The 19107-nt window shown below is 47.1% G+C and overlaps 1 protein-coding gene across 1 annotated transcript in view; it reads left to right on the top strand.

Annotated features, from left to right (window-relative positions):
- The first annotated feature begins 256 nt into the window (after positions 1-256).
- The window catches only part of PSTPIP2 (proline-serine-threonine phosphatase interacting protein 2), a 99925-nt gene continuing 81074 nt past the window's right edge, over positions 257-19107 (top strand). Inside the window, exon 1 of the mRNA XM_017857792.1 lies at positions 257-560. Coding sequence (XP_017713281.1) covers positions 528-560 — 33 coding nt within the window. The 5' untranslated portion in view covers positions 257-527. The remainder of the gene's footprint in view (positions 561-19107) is intronic.

Below are 19107 nucleotides of genomic sequence, written 5' to 3'. Positions count from 1 at the left end.
CGCCGTGACGCCAAGGCGTCTACACCTTTAGCAACTGCGGGCGTTGTGGGCTCCCAGGCCTTCTAGAGCTTACACCGGGTCCTCGCGACCACCATCTGATCAGATCCCTTCTATCACCCCGCAGAGCCTGGATTTCATTCGGTCCAGGGGGTCTTGTGGGCAGGAGCCCAAGCCAGGACCAGTTATTTCCAATCCTCAAAGGCTTCCAGGAGGTGGCAGCTAGCTTCGGGCTGATATATCGATCGTGGCCTGACGCTGTGGGGCTTTAAATGGGCCTGGGTCCCGGCGCTGGCTGCAGCCCCTCGCCGGGTGAGCGCCACGGGTCCCGCCTAGGTTCCGCGAGGGGAGCGCAGAGCGCAGACGGCGGCTATCGCAATCGGGAGTGGTTTAGGACCCGGGGGCGGCTTCCCTGCGCGAGTGTGGAACGCCAAAGTTGAGCCTGCGGGGCCGCGGGCAGTGGCAGTCAGGCCTCCCCACGCGGTGCCACCTGCGGCCCGGCTGTCCTCTGCGCCCCCACTCTCGCCGCGATGACGCGCTCACTGTTCAAGGGAAACTTTTGGGTAAGTTGCGGGGCCGACAGCGGATCGCGGGGCTCGGGACCCGGCCCGGGCGGGAGGCCAGCGCGCGTGCCCGCGAGTCTCGGGGGCTCGGACTCCAGGGCCCACCCTCTGCCGCCCGCGCCCCCAGCAGCACGTGCTCCTGAGGACGCAGAGAGCCGAGACACCTTAGAGTCAGGACATTAACCCCTCCTCTCACAAGCGAAGCAGAGACCCTTAGGGAGGCGAGACCGGTCCAGGGAGAGTCTCTGCCGGCCCCTGGAGCTGAGCCATGAGAGGATTTGGGGATCTGGTGTGGGGGCTTGTGAGCTTTGCCGGGTTGACAGCAGCAGCTGCCCCCCGGGATCTTCTCTTTCAGGAAACATACAGCGTAGAGGGCTTCCCTTTGCTGGAGCTTGCCCTGTCCGACAGCCCTGTTTCCTGAGTCCCCTCCCCAAGCCATTGCCCCAGCCCATCCGTTCCAGGTCCCACAGTGGGCTGATGGTGTGGGAGACCCTATGAGCTGGAGGGGGTACCCCAGCCCGGTAGGGCCAGCCCAGCCTGGAGGAAGCAGGTCTGCCTGTCCCCCTCCTCTGTCCAGTCCTCTTCCCTCTGTCCTCTCACTCCCCAGGTGCCCCTCAAGGTCCATGCCCCCTCATTCAGAGGAGCTGTCCTCATCCCTTTAAGACAAGATCAGGAGGCCGCACACCTCAAAATTGCCCGCAGCTGCCAAGGGGCCCTGACTCCTTACCTAGGCTCCTGCTTGCCTCCCACCCAGGTAGCTTCACAGCTGCCTAGATGGTCCCTCTACCCTACGTGGGCTGCAGGGTAGAGAAACCTGCCTGGGGACCTCAGGGACACAGTTTAGACTCTGCCTGTGAGTCCGTTCACTGGAGTTTGTGAGGTCCTCCTGGGGCACTGCTCACCCCTAGGGTGCAGGGTGGTGGCAGCCTCACAGAGCAACCAAGGGCACCACAGCTGGCTCTCACAGGAGGCTTGCGAGTTTTTCAGGTAGAATGGAGGACGGTGGAGTCCCAGGGCAGGCACTGTGGGAAAAAGGCTCTGTATAATGCAATCTGGAGAATGAGATGTGGGCCCCAGAAATAAGGAAGTCAGCAGAGGAACTGGTTTGTGGAGACAGAAGGAGAAGGAGGCAGACGTGATACTAATAGTATGTAGTTCAGGCACAGTGGCTCATGCCTGTAATCCCAGCACTTTGGGAGGCCGAGGTAGGAGGATTGCTTGAGGCCAGGAGTTTGAGACCATCCTGGACAACATAACCAGACTCCATCTCTACAGAAAAATCTTAAAAATTAGCTGTGCATGGTGGTGCGTGCCTGTAGATACAGCTACTTGGGAGGCTGAGGCAAGAGGATTGCTTGAGGCCAGGAGTTTGAGGTTGCAGTGAGCTATGATCACATCACTGCACTCCAGCCTGGATGACAGAGTGAAACCTTGTCTCAAAAACAAACAAACAAACAAACCCAACCAAACAACACAATCCTCAGTATTTAGCCATAGTTGTAGCACTGGCAAGACCAAGGCCAGGAGGGTGCTAAGCCCCTTCCCACCAGCCTCCACCTCTCAGCCCCATGCCAGGGATGCTGGATATGGGGAGGTCTTAGTGGAGAGGGTGACAGGGTGAAGACAGGGTTCCAGGCTGCCGAGTTTGTAGTATTTTAATATCTTCACAGCCAGTACAAACATGTCAGTGAGGACTCTCTAATGTCTGGTGGGTGACATGCTGGGTTTGAGGGGCTGGTGGAGATGGCCCCGCACCTTGGGAAGGATGTCCAGTTTTGAGAGCTCACCTAACAGCATGAAGCCTCTGAGGTGGGCTGCCTGGGTTTGAATCCAGTTCTGCCCCTTACTAGCTAGGTGACCCTGGGCAGCCTGCTTCCACCCGCAAGCCTCAGTTTTTCCGTACATAAAAATGGGGATGATAACAGTGTCTACTCCATAGGACTGTTGGGAGGATTAAACTTGAGAGTTTAGTACCATACTTTACACACAGAGAGCACCTATAGTTGCCAGCTGTTATTAGCAGCAGCAGAGGTGACAAGTGAAAGAAGTGAGTGATGGTTATTCAAGGAGAAAGAATGAAGAGATCGGAAGTCCACAAAGAAGCTCTCTTAGTGAATGCCTCTATTGATGAAGGAGGAGAAAGGGGACAGAGAAATAGAAAACGGGATGAAGGGATACAACCAGGAAAGAGCTATCACAGCCCCAAGAGAGGGACATTCCAAGGAAGGTGAGAGGACCGTGGTCAAACATGTTTGTACATGTTCCTGAAAAGGTATGAGTCAACACACACTTCATAAATGAATGTATTTAAATGCTTCATGAAAATGTTTATTTAAGGAAACCTTCGATGAATCTGCTTCGAAAGAGAATAATCAGTGTTTAAAACTGGGATTGGAGCTGGCATGCACCTATAGTCCCAGCTACTAAGGAGACAGGATCTCTAAAAATCATTTTAAAATCAATGAATGAAACTAGGATTGGCCCCAGGTGAATTTGCCTGCTATTGGTGCACACCTGTGTGTTGTTTCTCTCCCACCCTTCCCTGTGTATACCTTCTTTGTGGCACTTTGGTTAAGCAGTGCTGTATAATTTCTCTTGGTTAACTTTGATTGTACCTTGTCAGAATAAGACAGTGACCATGATTTCCAAAGATCCAGGGAAACAGCTAGGCCACGATGAGAGAAATTCCAGTTTTGGGATGATCAGACACCAGTGTCCTTCAGATATGGGTGTGCACAGGTGACAGTAGGACCTGTTCCGGAAGGGGTAGATGAAAGCAGTGTTCTCTCACCCCTGGGGATTTCCAGCCTCCTCACTTGGGTGTGAGGTCCAAATCGTCCCTGAACCTCCTGTAGATACTTATTTTTCCTGGACCTTCCTGATTCCCAAGGTTCTTGGTGTAGACCAGCTTCCTAATTGCTGTTTCAGCAACCGTGTTCCTGTAGTGGGCAGGGCTTCTCTCTGCCTGGGATTGACTAGGGTGAGTCTTGGGGCTGTCTGAACTGGCTCATTGCCCTGCTGTCAGCATGGGGCTGTCTCTCTCATCCAAACCTTTGACCAGATTGGAATCTTGTCATTCTGGAGCCTTAGCAGAGTTTGAAGTGATGTTGCATCCGGCTTTGCTCAATGGCTTTTCTCTATACAGTCATCTCTTGGTATCTGCAGGGGATTGGTTCTAGGACTCCCTTGCAGGTACCAAAATTCATGGACATTCAAATCCTTTCTTTTCTTTTTTCTTTTTCAAAATAGAGATTGGGTCTTGCTATATTGGCCAGGCTGGTTTCACACTCCTGGCCTCAAGCTGTCCTCTTGCCTTGGCCTCCCAAAGTGCTGGAATAAGAGGTGTAAGCTGGCCAGGTGCGGTGGCTCATGCCTGTAATCCCACCACTTTGGGAGGCCGAGGCAGGCAGATCACGAGGTCAGGAGATCGAGACCATCCTGGCTAACACGGTGAAACCCCGTCTCTACTAAAAATACAAAAAAATTAGCCAGGTGTGGTGGCGGGCGCCTGTAGTCCCAGCTACTCAGGAGACTGAGGCAGGAGAATGGTATGAACTTGGGAGGCAGAGCTTGCAGTGAGCCGAGATCATGCCACTGCACTCCAGCCTGGGTGACACAGTGAGACTCTATCTCAAAAAAAAAGAGGTGTAAGCCACTATGCCTGGCCTACACACATATAACCTACACACATCTTCCTGTATACTTTAAATATTCTCCAAATTGCTTATAATACCTAATACAATGTTAATGATATGTAAATAGTTGTTTACACTGTATTTTTTTATTCGTATTTTTTAATTGTTATATTTTTATTTTTTAATTTTTGGATTATTTTTCATCTGTGGTTGATTGAATCCATGGATGCAGATATGGAGAGCTGACTGTACAGTGCTCTAGATAAATATAGGAGGCTGCTTTAAAAAATAAATTAATAAAGAATACAGGTTAACACCACAGGCTCTCCATGCTGACCCCATAGTGTATTTTGTACAATGTTTAGGTTGTTGCTGTTATTTTTAAATACTCTCTTGGATTTTATGAAAAGAAAAACTTCACACTAGTTAAATTTAGCAGAGTTTATCTGAGCAAAGAAAGTATTCATGAGCCAGGCAGCACCCTGAACCAGTAAAGGTTCTGAGACCTCCACAAGGCAAAAGTGGGCAGGCAATACTTACAGACAGAAAAAGGAGGTGATACAGAAATAGCCTGATTGGTTACAGCTGGGTGGTTGCCTTATTTGGACTTGACTGGGCAGTCTCCAGCCTGGGATTGGCTAAAAGCTCCCCTGTTATGATTGGCAGAGACCCAGCTACTTGTTACAAGAATATACTCTTAGTTAGGTTACGGTTTGTTTACACACTAAGTTAGGCTGTGGCTTGCTATTTATGGAGGTAGCTTTAGGCCAAATTTAATTTGACAATCTGGTCCCTAGAAACATACCAGGAGGTCTATTTATTATTGTCTTTCCTAGTGGCAAAAGGCAAGATAGAAAGATAGAGTAATGAACAATTACCCACTCTCCCATACATTCTTCATAGAGCAGCAAGAGGGAGCTAGCTTTAAAATAATTGTCAAAACCTTTTTTTTTTTTTTTTTTTGAGATAGAGTCTCACTCTGTCGCCCAGGCTGGAGTGCAATGGCACAATCTCGGCTCATTGCAACCTCCACCTCCCGGGTTCAAGCGACTCTCCTGCCTCAGCCTCCCAAGTAGCTGGGATTACAGGCATGTGCCACCACACCCGGCTAGTTTTTGTATTTTTAGTAGAGATGGGGTTTCACTATGTTGGCTAAGCTGGTCTCAAACTCCTGACCTCAAGTGATCCACCCACCTCAGCCTCCTAAAGTGCTGGAATTACAGGCGTGAGCCACTGCGCCCGGCCGTCAAAAACCTTTTATCTTGTTTATCTTAAACATTTAATAAGAGAGGCATAGGACCTATTTTTTAAAGAAAATAAAAAAATTCTTATTGTAATACATTAACATGTGACATGAATCCATTGGTCAGATTTTAAAAAAGAAATACATACAAGATGCATGAAACGGCCTGGCGCGGTGGCTCACACCTGTAATCCCAGCACTTTGGGAAGCCGAGGTGAGCGGATCACCTGAGCTCAGGACTTTGAGACCAGCCTGGCCAACATAGTGAAACCCTGTCTCTACTAAAAATACAAAATTAGCTGGGCATGGTGGTGGGTGCCTGTAATCCCAGCTGCTCTGGAGGCTGAGGCAGGCGAATCACTTGAACCTGGGAGGCAGAGGTTGCAGTGAGCTGAGATGGTGCCACTGCACCCCAACATGGGAGACAGAGTGAGACTTCATTTCAAAAAAAAAAAAAGCATAAAAAAATACCTAAAACAAAATCTGGACATAGAGCCTTTTTGGATGAGAAAAGTTAACGTAAAGGTTTGTTTTTGTTTTTGTTTTAAAATCAAAGTAACTAAAGCACATACTTTAAAAATCCAAATATTGGCTGGGCATGGTGGTACCTGTAATCCCAGAACTTTGGGAGGCTGAGGTGGGCAGATTGCTTGAGCCCAGGAGTTCGAGACCAGCCTGGGTAACATGGCGAAACCCTGTCTCTCCCAAAAACACAAAAATTAGCCAGGCATGGGTGGGACGCACCTGTAGTCCCAGCTACTCGGGAGCTGAGATGGGAGGATGGTTTGAGCCCAGGTGGTGGATGTTGCAGTGAGCTCAGATTGTGCCATTGCATTTCAGCCTGGGCGATAGAGTGAGACTGTCTCAAAAAAAAAAAAAAAAAAAGAAAGAAAAAAATCCCAATATTTCTAAAAGCCTTGTGGTGAAAAACAGTATTTTTTCTTCACCTACCCCATTTGCCTCCAGCTTTTCTCAACATCTTTATGTAGAAACTCTTAGCTCTTTCTTCTAGAGGTTACCACCACTTCATAAAATGATATAAAATAATGTGATTATACTTCTCTTTCTTGATAGAGCAATTTTGAACATTATGCACTGATTTACTACTACAATGGAGGATTTAGCTCTTTTATATCACCACTTCCGCTTCCCTATATAATTATATTACTAGTTTTAGTTTTTTATTTAGAATTTAAAAGTTACAGAAATCTCAAGGGTATAAAGAATTCACATACAACCTTCACTTGGATTCCCCAGTGTTAAACCCCATTTGTTGTAAGTCTCTCAATAGATAAGTGGATGTGTGTATTTTCCCTGAATAATTAAAAATAAATAGCACTGTTTTGAACCAAATAATCACTGTTTACATTGTCACAGCATATAGATTGTTTTATTCAAAGCTAAGTACATCATAATCACATCTCTATTCTTGCTTTTCCTGAACTTTCTATTTGCCTTTTTTTTTTCTTGGTGGCATTTACTACCTTTATTGTAGGCTATCTTGATTGTAGCCCTCTTCTTTATCTCTCTCATTTTTTTCATGCACCAGCATATCAAGTATTTATAAAAATCATTTCTACCTGCATCCTCCTATGGAGATCCCCTTCCTGGAGCCCTCCATCCCCTGTTCCAATCTGGACTGGTTATTTTCTGGGTCTGCTGCACAGCTGTCATCCTGAGCTTCCCTTTAGTGCTCTCTTAAGTTGGAGCCACTGTTTTCCAGATCTCATGTCCCCTAAAGCCTGCCTTCCTTCCCTTCCTTCCTTCTGTCTCTCTTCTTTCCTTCCTTCCTTTTTTTTTTTTTAGATAGACTCTTGCTCTGTTGCCCAGGCTGGAGTGCGATGGCACGATCTTGGCTCACTGCAACATCTGCCTCCTAGGTTCAAGTGATTTTCCTGCCTCAGCCTCCCGAACAGCTGGGGTTACAGGCGGCCACCACCACACCCAGCTAAATTTTGTATTTTTAGTAGAGACGAAGTTTCACCATGTTGGCCAGGCTGGTCTTGGACTCCTGACCTCAAGTGATCTATCTGCCTCAGCCTCCCAAAGTGGTGCTAGGATTCTAGGCGTGAGCCACCATGTCCGGCCCCTAAAGCGATCTTAAAAACAAATCAGGTCATGTCATTCCTCTGCTTAAATTCCTCCAGTGACTTCCCATTGCATTCGGAGTCCAAAAGTCTGACCATGGCCTACAACCTGCCTGATGCAACCTCACCTGCTATCTCCCCATCACTTACTCTACCACAGCAGCTATAGGTCAATTACCAAATAATGAACTCTCATTCCAACTAACCAATTAACTTGTTGCTGCTGCCTGTTCTCGAGGCATCCTGTGCCCCCAGCATAAGGCACATTCATGATATTATCATCACCTCTCTCATCTGCTTCCCATCAGACTGTAAGCTCCACGAGGTGTGCTTGACTTGTTCAGCACTGTAATCCCAGCACCCAGCCAGGTATCTGGGCAAAGTCACAGACTCAACAGGTATCAGAAGGAATGAGTGAATAAATGAAGCAACAGTGAGAAAGACATGTGGCAGCAAATGGGGTAAAATCTCTGTCTTTACACTCCCTTTTGTGGGAAGTGTCATTCCACCACCCCCTCCTTTTTTTTTTTTTGAGATGGAGTTTCACTGTTGTTGCCCACGCTGGAGTGCAGTTGCGAGATCTTGGCTCATTGCAACCTCCACCTCCCAGGTTCAAGTGATTCTCCTGCCTCAGCATCCCAAGTGGCTGGGATTACAGGCATGCACCACCATGCCCGGCTAATTTTTTGTGTTTTTAGTAGAGATGGGGGTTTTGCCATGTTGGGCAGGCTGGTCTGGAACTCCTGACCTCAGGTGATCTGCCCGTCTTGGCCTCCCAAAGTGCTGGGATTACAGGTGTGAGCCACCGCGCCTGGCCTGTTCCACCCTTTCAAAGAACCTGTTCTGCTATGACTGGCTGGTGGTCTTGCATGAGGAGAATAATATCATCAAGGATGGGCTCTGGCTTCTTTAGAAGCCCTATACTCAAGAAGGGGTGTAGCACAAAGCCCGTACACGTGGGGCTCACCTTCTGGTGAGAGACTTTGTGACCAACAGAGAAAACACAGCAACTTGTTGAAGACAGGAACTTCTTCTCCATTCCCCACATAATCTCAGGCAGTTCAACTCAGCAAATGTCTATGTGAAGTCTGAGTGCCAGCTTTGTGGTAGCTGCTGTGGGCTCACAGAGAGACAGACACACAACATCTCACCTCTAAGAGATTATTAGCTACTCAAGATGAATCTCAACATGAAATTTTAAAACAATAGTTTTTATTTAATTTAAATATTTATTTTTGACACAGAGTCTTGCTCTGTCACTCAGGCTAGAGTGCAGTGGTGCGATCACAGCTCACTGCAGCCTTAAATTCCTGGGCTCAAGCAATCCTCCCAAGTAGCTGCGATCCCAGGCACATGCCACCACGCCTGGTTACTTTTTGTAGAAACGCTATTTCACCATGTTGCCCAGGCTGGTCTCAAACTCCTGAGCTCAAGCAATCTGCCTGCCTTGGCCTCCCAAAGTGTTGGGATTACAGGCATGAGCTACTGTGCTTGGCCAATAGTTTTAAATATTAACATAAAATTAAGGTTATTAAAATATATATTATTAGTGATTTGGTACTTTCCCAACCTTTTTCCTCCATGCATAATTATAATCCTATAGTATCTGTACTATCTTGTATTCTACTGCTTTAATTAAAATATCGTAACTTTGGCTGGGCACGGTGGCTCACGCCTGTAATCCCAGCACTTTGGGAGGCTGAGTCGGGTGGGTCACTTGAGGTCAGGAGTTTGAGACTAGCCTGGCCAACATGGTGAAATCTCGTCTCTACTAAAAAAAAATACAAAAATTGGCCAAGCGCAGTGGCTCACGCCTGTAATCCCAGCATTTTGGTAGGCTGAGGCAGGCGGATCACAAGGTCCGGAGTGCAAGACCAGCCTGGCCAATATGGTGAAACCCTGTCTCTAGTGAAAATACAAAAATTAGCTGGGCATGGTGGCGGGCACCTGTAGTCCCAGCTACTTGAGAGGCTGAGGCAGGAGAATCACTTGAACCTGGGAGGCGGAGGTTGCAGTGAGCCAAGATCCCACCACTGTACTCTAGCCTGGGCGACAGAGTGAGACTCTGTCTCAAAACAAACAAACACACACAAAAATTAGCCAGGCATGGTGGTAGGCACCTGTACCCAGCTACTTGGGAGGCTGAGACCGGAGAATCGTTTGAACCAAGGAGGCGAAGGTTGAAGTGACCCAGGATCGCATCATTGCAATCCAGCCTGAGCGACAGAACCAGACTATATCTCAAAAAAAAAAAAAAAAAAAAAAAAAATTGTAACTTTATTTTATATATTGCTATCTACTTTTCCTAACAATTATTTAGAAAAGTTTTGTAAGTGATACAACTATTCTATCACTGTTTGGCATTTATGTAATTTCCAGAGTTTTCTTTTCTTTTTTTTTTTTTTGAGACAGAGTTTCGCTCTTGTTTCCCAGGCTGAAGTGCAATAGCAGGATCTCGGCTCACTGCAACCTCCGCCTCCTGGGTTCAAGCGATTCTCCTGCCTCAGCTTCGCAAGTACCTGGGATTACAGGCATGTGCCACCATGCCTGGCTAATTTTGGATTTTTAGTAGAGATGGGGTTTCTCCATGTTGGTTAGGCTGGTCTCGAACTCCCAACCTCAGGTGATCTGCCGACCTTGGCCTCCCAAAGTGCTGGGATTACAGGCGTGAGCCATCTCACCTGGCCCAGTGTTTTCTATAATGAAGAATGTGGTGCATGTCATTCATGTAAAGTATTTAAAATTTGGATTCTTTAAGTATTTCTGGAAACTCAAGACAGAACTCATAATTGCCCAGCCATTTTACTATGTTTCTCTAATAAGATCACTCTTTCCCTTTCTGTAGTGATAATTTCATGCCTTTTCCACTCAAACCTCCACATCCCTCCCACATTCTCACTGTGTTTTGGTAATCTTGCCTCTACTCCATTAAGAAACCAGACAGCAGGGCTGGGTGGGGTGGCTCACACCTGTAATCCCAGCACTTTGGGAGGCCAAGGCGGGCGAATCGCCTGAGGTCAGGAGTTGGAGACCAGCTTGGCCAACGTGGTGAAACCCTGTCTTTACTAAAAAAAAAAAAATACAAAAATTAGCCGGGTGTTGTGGTGGGTGCCTGCAGTCCCAGCTACTCAGGAGGCTGAGGCAGGAGAATCGCTTGAACTTGGGAGGGGGCGGTTGCAGTGAGCCGAGGTCGCTCCACTGCACTCCAGCCTGGTCAACAGCGCGAGACTCTGTCTCAAAAAAGAAAAAAAAAAAAAAAGAAAAAAGAAACCAGAGCAGCCGGTGAAAGCTCACTTGCCTTCTATATAAATAGGATTCAGTTTGGCTGCAAGTAATAGAAAACCCCAAAACAACAGTGGCCTAGACAAGGAAGAGGTTTATTACTCTCTCGTCTACAAGCCCCTAATTGGTCATTCCAGGGCTGGCATGGCTGCACTTGGAGTGAGGACCCACACTCCTGTCTGCTTACTCCAGTGGTACCTGGTTCAATGCCTGGCACATGACACATTCTCAGTAATACCTGCTGAATGACTGAAAAAAACCATTAACTAACAGGAGGACATTGAAAAACTTTTGATGTGTAAAACCAGGATGATTTCCTAAAGAGTGGGCATATTCTCAGTGTTCCCAATAGTATCTGAGGATTCTAGTTTCACTCTGTCAATCATAGCTGTTGTCTTTTTTTCTGCTCATTTAATAAGCAAAACTTGGCGCCTTATTCAACTTTCATTTGCGTTTCTATCACCAGGGAGAGCGCGCATGTGGTTACTATCTTGTAATTCCTCTTTTACAAATGGTTTCGTTTTCTTCCTCATGCTTTGCTTGTAAATTTATATGCGTACTTTAAATATATATATTCTTGTATATATACGCGTGCCTCTGTGTGTGTGTGTGTGTGTAATTCACATGTTCTAACATTCAGTATAGGCATGACACAGTGAGACGCAGTCCTCAGCCCTCAAGCTTTTGCACTGGACATTCCTGGGTTTGATTCCCAGTTTGGCTCCTTTCAAGCAGAAAAATATGTGTGCCCCTGTTCAAATCATTCAGCTTTCCTCAGCTTTGCATCCTCATCTGTAAAATGATATATGTATATGGATTTTGAAAACACTTTATACAGTCAAGTGTATTGATCTACTGTTTTGTGATTTCTTCTATTACACATCAAGGTTTTCTATGGTCCAAGTTTTACTCAGTATGTGTCTTTGGATTGGGTGCCGTGACTCATGCCTATAATCCCAACACTTTGGGAGGCCGAGATGGGAGAATTGCTTAAGTCCAGGAGTTCAAGACCAGCCTGGGCAACATAGTGAGACCTGTCCCTACAAAACACTTTTTAAAATTAGCCAGGCATGGTGGCCAGTACTTGCAGTCCTAGATACTCAGGAGGCTGAGGCAGAAGGATCACTTGAGTCCATGAGGTTGAAGCTGCAGTGAGCCGTTATTGCACCACTGCACTGCAACCTCGATGACAGAGCACAACTCTGTCTCACTAAAAATATTGTCTTTTGAGTATGAGGGCTTATGTATTCTGACATTTGCATAAGTCAGAGACGTGTGTGGACCTGCAAAATGAGGAGAAGGTGGATTCCTGCCCTCAGGGTCCTATATTCTTCTTAAGGAAGCAAACAAAGATGTAGGACACTAATGGGAAACAGACTGACCTACTCTCCTTCAAGCTAAAAAGAGTGGTTTACCCGCCTGGTACAGTGGCTCCTGCCTATAATCCCAGCACTTTGGGAGTCTGAGGCGGGTGGATCACAAGGTCAGGAAATTGAGACCATCCTGGCTAACACGGTGAAACCCCATCTCTACTAAAAGTACAAAAAATTAGCCAGGCGTGTTGGCATGTGCCTGTAGTCCCAGCTACTCGGGAGGATAATTGCTTGAACCTGGGAGGCAGAGGTTGCAGTGAGCCAAGACTGCGCCACTGCACTCCAGCCTGGGTGACAGAGCGAGAATCCGTCAAAAAAAAAAAAAAAAAAGAAGAGTGGTTTACCAGGGCAAGATTCTTTTTATTTGTTTCTTCTTCTTCTTATTTTTTATTTTTAGTAGAGATGGGGTTTCACCATGTTGGCCAGGCTGGTCTTGAACCCCTGACCTCACATGATTGGCCCACCTTGGCCTTCCAAAGGGCTGGGATTACAGGCGTGAGCCACTGTGCCCGGCATACCATGGCAAGATTCTGGGACAAGTCTGGCTGGATGGGTGCGATAGGGTACCAGTCATTGAAGAGTGCTAAAGTGGCACCGGGCATGCAACAAGCTGGGGAAATCTTGGTTTTCAGAATACCTCTCAGGGAGGGGATGGTGTGGCACAGGGCTGGAAGGCAGACTTGAATAAGCTGCTCAGGGTAGGGAGACTGAGATCCCATCCCTACCTGAAGCGCATGCCCTCTAAGGGGCAGGAGCCTAACTAACTTCTGAGCTTAGTTTTGCTGAGTGAGGCATGCAAGCTGAACTGCCAGAGAAAGCAGTCTCCATGGTGTGTCCTCTTTACACTTGCCCTGTAGTGCTTGGTGTCTGCTTCTATTTGAACGTTACTATTGAAAGAATAGCTGTTGGAAGTGATAATTTCATAAGTGGCCACAAATATTGGAAAATCCTAGAAATATGGGCATCTAAGTCCCTTTACTGCTCCAAACTTTGGTGGCCCCACCTCTTGGAATCTGCTCTGAGCTCTTATTATCAAATACAGAGATTGTTTTCTCTGTCCCAGGAGATCCAGATCCTGCCCTACAAGGCCGGAACTAGGGTTTCAAAAAGACCTAAGCTCTCAGGAATAAAAAGTATTGACTCAGGCCTTTGTCAGTGCTTCCGCAGATGGCCAGATCTGGGCACTGTTGATTTGTCCTGTGGACTGTCTGTCCCAAGCTCAGGTTTCCTCATCTACCTGTCCTGTGTTAGGGCCTAACTATTTAATCAGTGTTCTTGTCTAATTCCTGCCCATAAGAGTGGTTGATCTTGACTGTGACCAGCCACAGCCCAGGGCCACTGTCGTGGCTGGCAGGCCTTTCCCTGGCTGATGCAGACTGGTATTGCCTTTTCCTGGGCAGCAAGGGCAGGAAGTTTGTGGATAAGGGACCTTGATGCTCCTGCCAGGTCCTCTGAATCTCCATCTCATCTGCTTCCTTTGTCTTTGAGCTATTGTTTCTCGGTGCAAAGCAGCCTAATTTTGCTCATGAACTTCATATATGGTTTTTTTTTTTGTTTTTTTTTTTTTTTTTTTGGTGAAATGAGTCTTGCTCCGTTGACCAGGCTGGAGTGCAGTGGTGCGATCTTGGCTCAGTGTAACTTCCACCTCCCAGGTTCAAACAATTCTACCTCAGCCTCCCGAGTAGCTGGGATTACAGGTACACACCACCATGGCTGTCTAATTTTTGTATTTTTTTTTTTTTGAGACGGAGTCTCACTCTGTCACCCAGGCTAGAGTACAGTGGTGCGATCTCAGCTCACTACAAGCTCCGCCTCCCAGGTTCACGCCATTCTCCTGCCTCAGCCTCCTGAGTAGCTGGGACTACAGGCACCTGCCACCACGCCTGGCTGATTTTTTTGTATTTTTAGTAGAGACAGGGTTTCACCGTGTTAGCCAGGATGGTCTCGATCTCCTGACCTCGTGATCCGCCCGCCCCGGCTTCCCAAAGTGCTGGGATTACAGGCGTAAGCCACCGCGCCCGGCCATTTTTGTGTTTTTAATAGAGATGGGATTTCACCATGTTGACCAGTTTGGTCTCGAACTGCTGACCTCAAGCGATCTGCCCACCTTGGCCTCCCAAAGTGCCAGGATTATAGGTGTGAGCTACCATGCCCAGCCTCATGTGTGATTTTTATTAATGTGCATCTATTGGTGCATTCCCTCTTATCTGCCAACCACTGACCATTTCATCTCTGCTGTTTTATACATGTCATTGTCAATTAGTAACGTAATATTGATATCGAGGATAGAGTCCTATAGACTACAAGGCACCTGCCTGTGAGCACATGGCCCTTCCCTGCAGAAACTAAGCAGAAAGGACCAAGGTCAAAGGGCTCAGCAAGTTATTATAGAAGCCTGTCTGCTCTCAGAGGGCAAAGAAACTAGTCCTCTGGGCGGAGCCTTACATGGGGAAGCTGGAAGCCTGGAAAGACCAGCACCCTCCCCCGCCACGTAAAGTCTGAGTGTACAAAGACTGCAGCCATTTAGAGGGAACTGTGATCGAATCTGAGAGAACAGTCAACCACATCCAGCTAATTTTTGTATTTGTAGTAGAGATGGGGTTTCACCATGTTGGTCAGGCTGGTCTCAAACTCCTGACCTCAGGTGATCCACCCGCCTTGGCCTCCCAAAGTGCTGGTATTGCAGGTGTGAGCCACCATGCCCAGCCTAGACCTCATTTTTATTAAAAAAAAAAAATGGAGACAGTCATATGTCACTAGGAAAATATATGAGGATTACATAGCAAATATTAACTATTGTTTTCTGTGGAATTTTAGGCAATTTGAAAATTATTATTTTCTTTTTGCTTATCTATACTTAAATTTTTTCAACAACAAAATAAGCATAACTTTTAAAATAAAGAAGTGGTGGTTCATGCCTGTAATCCCAGCACTTTGGGAAGCTGAGGCAGCTGGCTCACTTGAGGTCGGGAGTTCCAGACCAGCCTGGCCAACAAGGCGAAACCATGTGTTTACTAAAAATACAAAAATTAGTTGGGCATGGTGGTGGGCACCTGTAATCCCAGCTACTTGGTAGGCTGAGGCAGGAGAATTGCTTGACCCTGGAAGGCAGAGGTTGCAGTGAGCCGAGATTGTGCCACTCCATCCAGCCTGGGTGACAAACTGAGACTCTGTCTTAAATTTTAAAAAAAGACCAGCCTGGCCATCATGTTGAAACCCTGTCTCCATTAAAAATACAAAAATTAGCTGGGCATAGTGGTGTGTGCCTGTAATCCCAGCTACTCAGGAGGCTGAGGCAGGAGAATCACTTGAACCCGGGAGGTGGAGGTTGCAGTGGGCCGAGATCGCCCGACTGTACTCCAGCCTGGGCGACAGAGGAAGACCCTATCTCAAAAAAAAAAAAAAAAAAAAAAAAAAAAAGAATTAAGAGGATTTCCCCCTAATGTATTAAAAGAAGAGCAAGTATACTTGTTCAGACCATAGAATAGAATAAAAATACCAAACCTGCAACTAGTACCCAAACCCAGATGGAAGTGGACCAGCCTCCTAGGCAGTGTCCAGGGTCCTGGGTCCTGGGTCCTGGCCACCTGCCTGTGGCAAGGCCACAACCATTCCCTTGAGGACACGGAGAGTCCCACCCCGCTGGTGACAGGACCTGCCTAATGACAATTAGCTTGCAGCGAGACCTCTCCTCAGCACCCCTGCCTTTAAGCAGAGAGAATCGCCTATGGATTCCATGAGCCATTTATTTTTCATTTTTATTGGTACCTTAAAAAACTAGGAATGTAGGGCCAGGGCGCGGTGGCTCATGCATGTAATCCCAGTATTTTGGGAGGCCAAGGCGGGTGGATCACGAGGTCAGGAGTTCGAGACCAGCCTGGCCAACATGGTGAAACCCCGTCTCTACTACAAATACAAAAAAAATTAGCTGAGTGTGGTGGAGCACACCTGTAGTCCCAGCTACTTGGGAGGCTGAGGCAGGAGAGTTGCTTGAACCCGGGAGGTGGAGGTTGCACTGAGCCGAGATTGTGCCACTATACTCCAGCCTGGGCAACAGAGTAATACTCCATCTCAAAAAAACAAAAAACAAAACAAAACAAAAGCTAGGAATGTAACACATGCTTATTGTAAAATATCAAAACTATACAGGTGTATATAGAGTAAAAAAAACATGAAAATCTCTCCCTTAGCCTTCAAATCCCAACCTCCAGGGGTAAATTACTCATAGAGGATCTTTTCAGAGTCTTTTCCAGGGGTCCCCCATCCTATACAGGTAGGCTAGTGTAATTGTCTACATGAGATGTTGAAGAAGTGTGCTTATTATCATGCTAAGGAATGACAGGATAGCAAGCCATCCTTTCCTCCGACCCAGAGTTTTGTATTTTTTTTAAAAGCATAAAAATAGAAATTTTACCTGGTTTTTAAAATTATGGGTGACTTTTGATTTTTCTTTTTTGCTAATGTGTTCATTGTAGAACACTGAGATATTCTGTAAATTAAGAAAAAATAGTTTTGGCCGGGCACAGTGGGTCACGCCTGTAATCCCAGTGCTTTGGGAGATGGAGGCGGGTGGATCACCTGAGGTCAGGAGTTTGAGACCAGCCTGGCCAATGTGACGAAATTCCATGTCTACTAAAAATACAAAACAATTAGACAGGTGTGGTGGTGCTCGTCTGTAATCCTAGCTACTCGGGAGGCTGAGGCAGGAGAATCGCTTGAACCTGGGAGGTGGAGGTTGCAGTGAGCTGAGACTGCACCATTGTACTCCAGCCTGGGTGACAAGAGTGAAACTCTGTCTCAAAAAAAAAAAAAAAAAAAAAAAAAAAAAAAAAAAAATTTTAAATGTCTCCCAAGAAAGCGGGTGGTGAATTCATGTGCACCTTCATGTGACCGAGCAATCTTTGCTCTGAGGGAGGCCCCTGTGGAGGCAGGGAGGGGTCTCTGCTGAGTGGGAGGGAGGCAGAGCCAGGGCTAGGCTGAGGCACTTGTTTTGCATGTAAAATTTAAGGGGGTACCAAAAAACCCATCAGTAGTCAAGATACATTACTCTTTTTTTCCTTTGAGATGGAGTCTTGTTCTGTTGTCCAGGCTAGAGTGCAGTGCCCTGATCTCAGCTCACTGCAACCTCCACCTCCTGGGTTCAAGCAGTTCTCCTGCCTCAGTCGCCCAAGTAGCTAGGATTACAGGTACCGACCACCGCACCCAGCTAATTTTTTTTTGTATTTTTTTTTTTTTTTTTGAGACGGAGTCTTGCTCTGTCACCCAGGCTGGAGTGCAGTGACTGGATCTCAGCTCACTGCAAGCTCCGCCTCCTGGGTTTACACCATTCTCCTGCCTCAGCCTCCCGGGTAGCTGGGACTACAGGCGCCTACCACCTCGCCTGGCTAATTTTTTGTAGTTTTTAGTAGAGACGGGGTTTCACCGTGTTAGCCAGGATGGTCTCGATCTCCTGACCTCATGATCCGCCCGTCTCGAAGTGCTGAGATTACAGGCTTGAGCCACCGCGCCCGGCCGTTTTTTGTATTTTTAGTAGAGACGGGGTTTCACCATGTTGGCCAGGCTGGTCTAGAACTCCTAACCTCAAGTAATCTGCCCACCTTGGCCTCCCAAAGTGCTGCGATTACAGGCGTGAGCCACCACATCTGGCCAAGATAAATTATTCTTTAATGTAATGTTAAAAAAATCAAAGTTAATGAGAAAAACCCTGCAAGGAACAAAATATCAAAATTTTATTTCTTTAGAGACAGAGTCTCACTCTTTTGCCCAGGCTGGAGTGCAGTGGTGCAACCATACCTCACTGCAGCTTTGAACTCTTTGGCTCAAGTGAGTCTCCTGCCTCAGCCTCCAGAGTAGCTGGGACCAGGTGTGCACCACCTTGCTCTGCTATTTTAAAAAATATCTTGTAGAGACAGAGTCTTGCTATGTTGCCCAGATTAGTCTCAAACTCCTGGTCTCAAACACCTGGCCACAAGCGATCCTCCCACCTTGGCCTCCCAAAGCGCTGTGATTACAGGCATGAGCCACCACGCCTGGCCCCTCAAAATTGTAAAGAAAGACAGATTTGAACCCTGCATTTGCACGACCGTGCCTCACCCTAGTAGGGGCCCTGGAGGAGGGTGACGTTTTCGACCAATGAGCACTTTAAGGAAGCACAGGGCACAACAGAGGGAAGCATGGATTTGGGGGTGGGCAGGGAGACCCTGGAGAGGGGAGTTGGGAGAACATAAGTGATGATCCATTTTGTGAAGGGAATTCCTACAGACTCCCAGAACGGCTAAGGGATCTACGTTGCCGAGGGAGCACCTACAGATAAGAAGCGGACCCAGCATGAATTCCCCATCATCCCAGCCCCTCCAGGGCTGCGGGAGCTGTGGGGAGCCCACCTCTGCTGTAGAGAGAGAAGGGAAAGGGCAAGTTTGTGCTTGAGGCTCCTATAGAAGCTGTGGTAGTGAGAAAATGCACCTGCAGTTCAGTTAGGCACTTACTAAACAAGAAAGATACAGTCTAAAAATACTCGGTTTTCCTGTGGAGTAGAAGCTTGTTTGTCTGCTTTCTCTACCTTTATTTTCCTTATCCTTTTTTAAAAGTGATTTTTCCAGTACACAAATGAGAGTCTAAAAGTAAATTGTAAAAATATGGGGAACTTTTAGACTTTACTACTAATAACAAAATCCACATTATACAGTTTTGCTTATTAAATTTAGCAAGTTTTAAAAAGTATATTAAGGCCGGGCGCGGTGGTTCAAGCCTGTAATCCCAGCACTTTGGGAGGCCGAGATGGGCGGATCACGAGGTCAGGAGATCGAGACCATCCTGGCTAACACGGTGAAACCCCGTCTCTACTAAAAACTACAAAAATCTAGCCGGGGCCGGGCGCGGTGGCTCAAGCTTGTAATCCCAGCACTTTGGGAGGCCGAGACGGGCGGA

Source organism: Rhinopithecus bieti, unplaced genomic scaffold (assembly GCF_001698545.2).
Source record: "Rhinopithecus bieti isolate Rb0 unplaced genomic scaffold, ASM169854v2 scaffold_42084, whole genome shotgun sequence".
Taxonomy (NCBI): domain Eukaryota; kingdom Metazoa; phylum Chordata; class Mammalia; order Primates; family Cercopithecidae; genus Rhinopithecus; species Rhinopithecus bieti.
The sequence above is the reverse complement of the archived record's forward strand: the minus strand, read 5'-3'. Positions and strand labels throughout refer to the sequence as shown.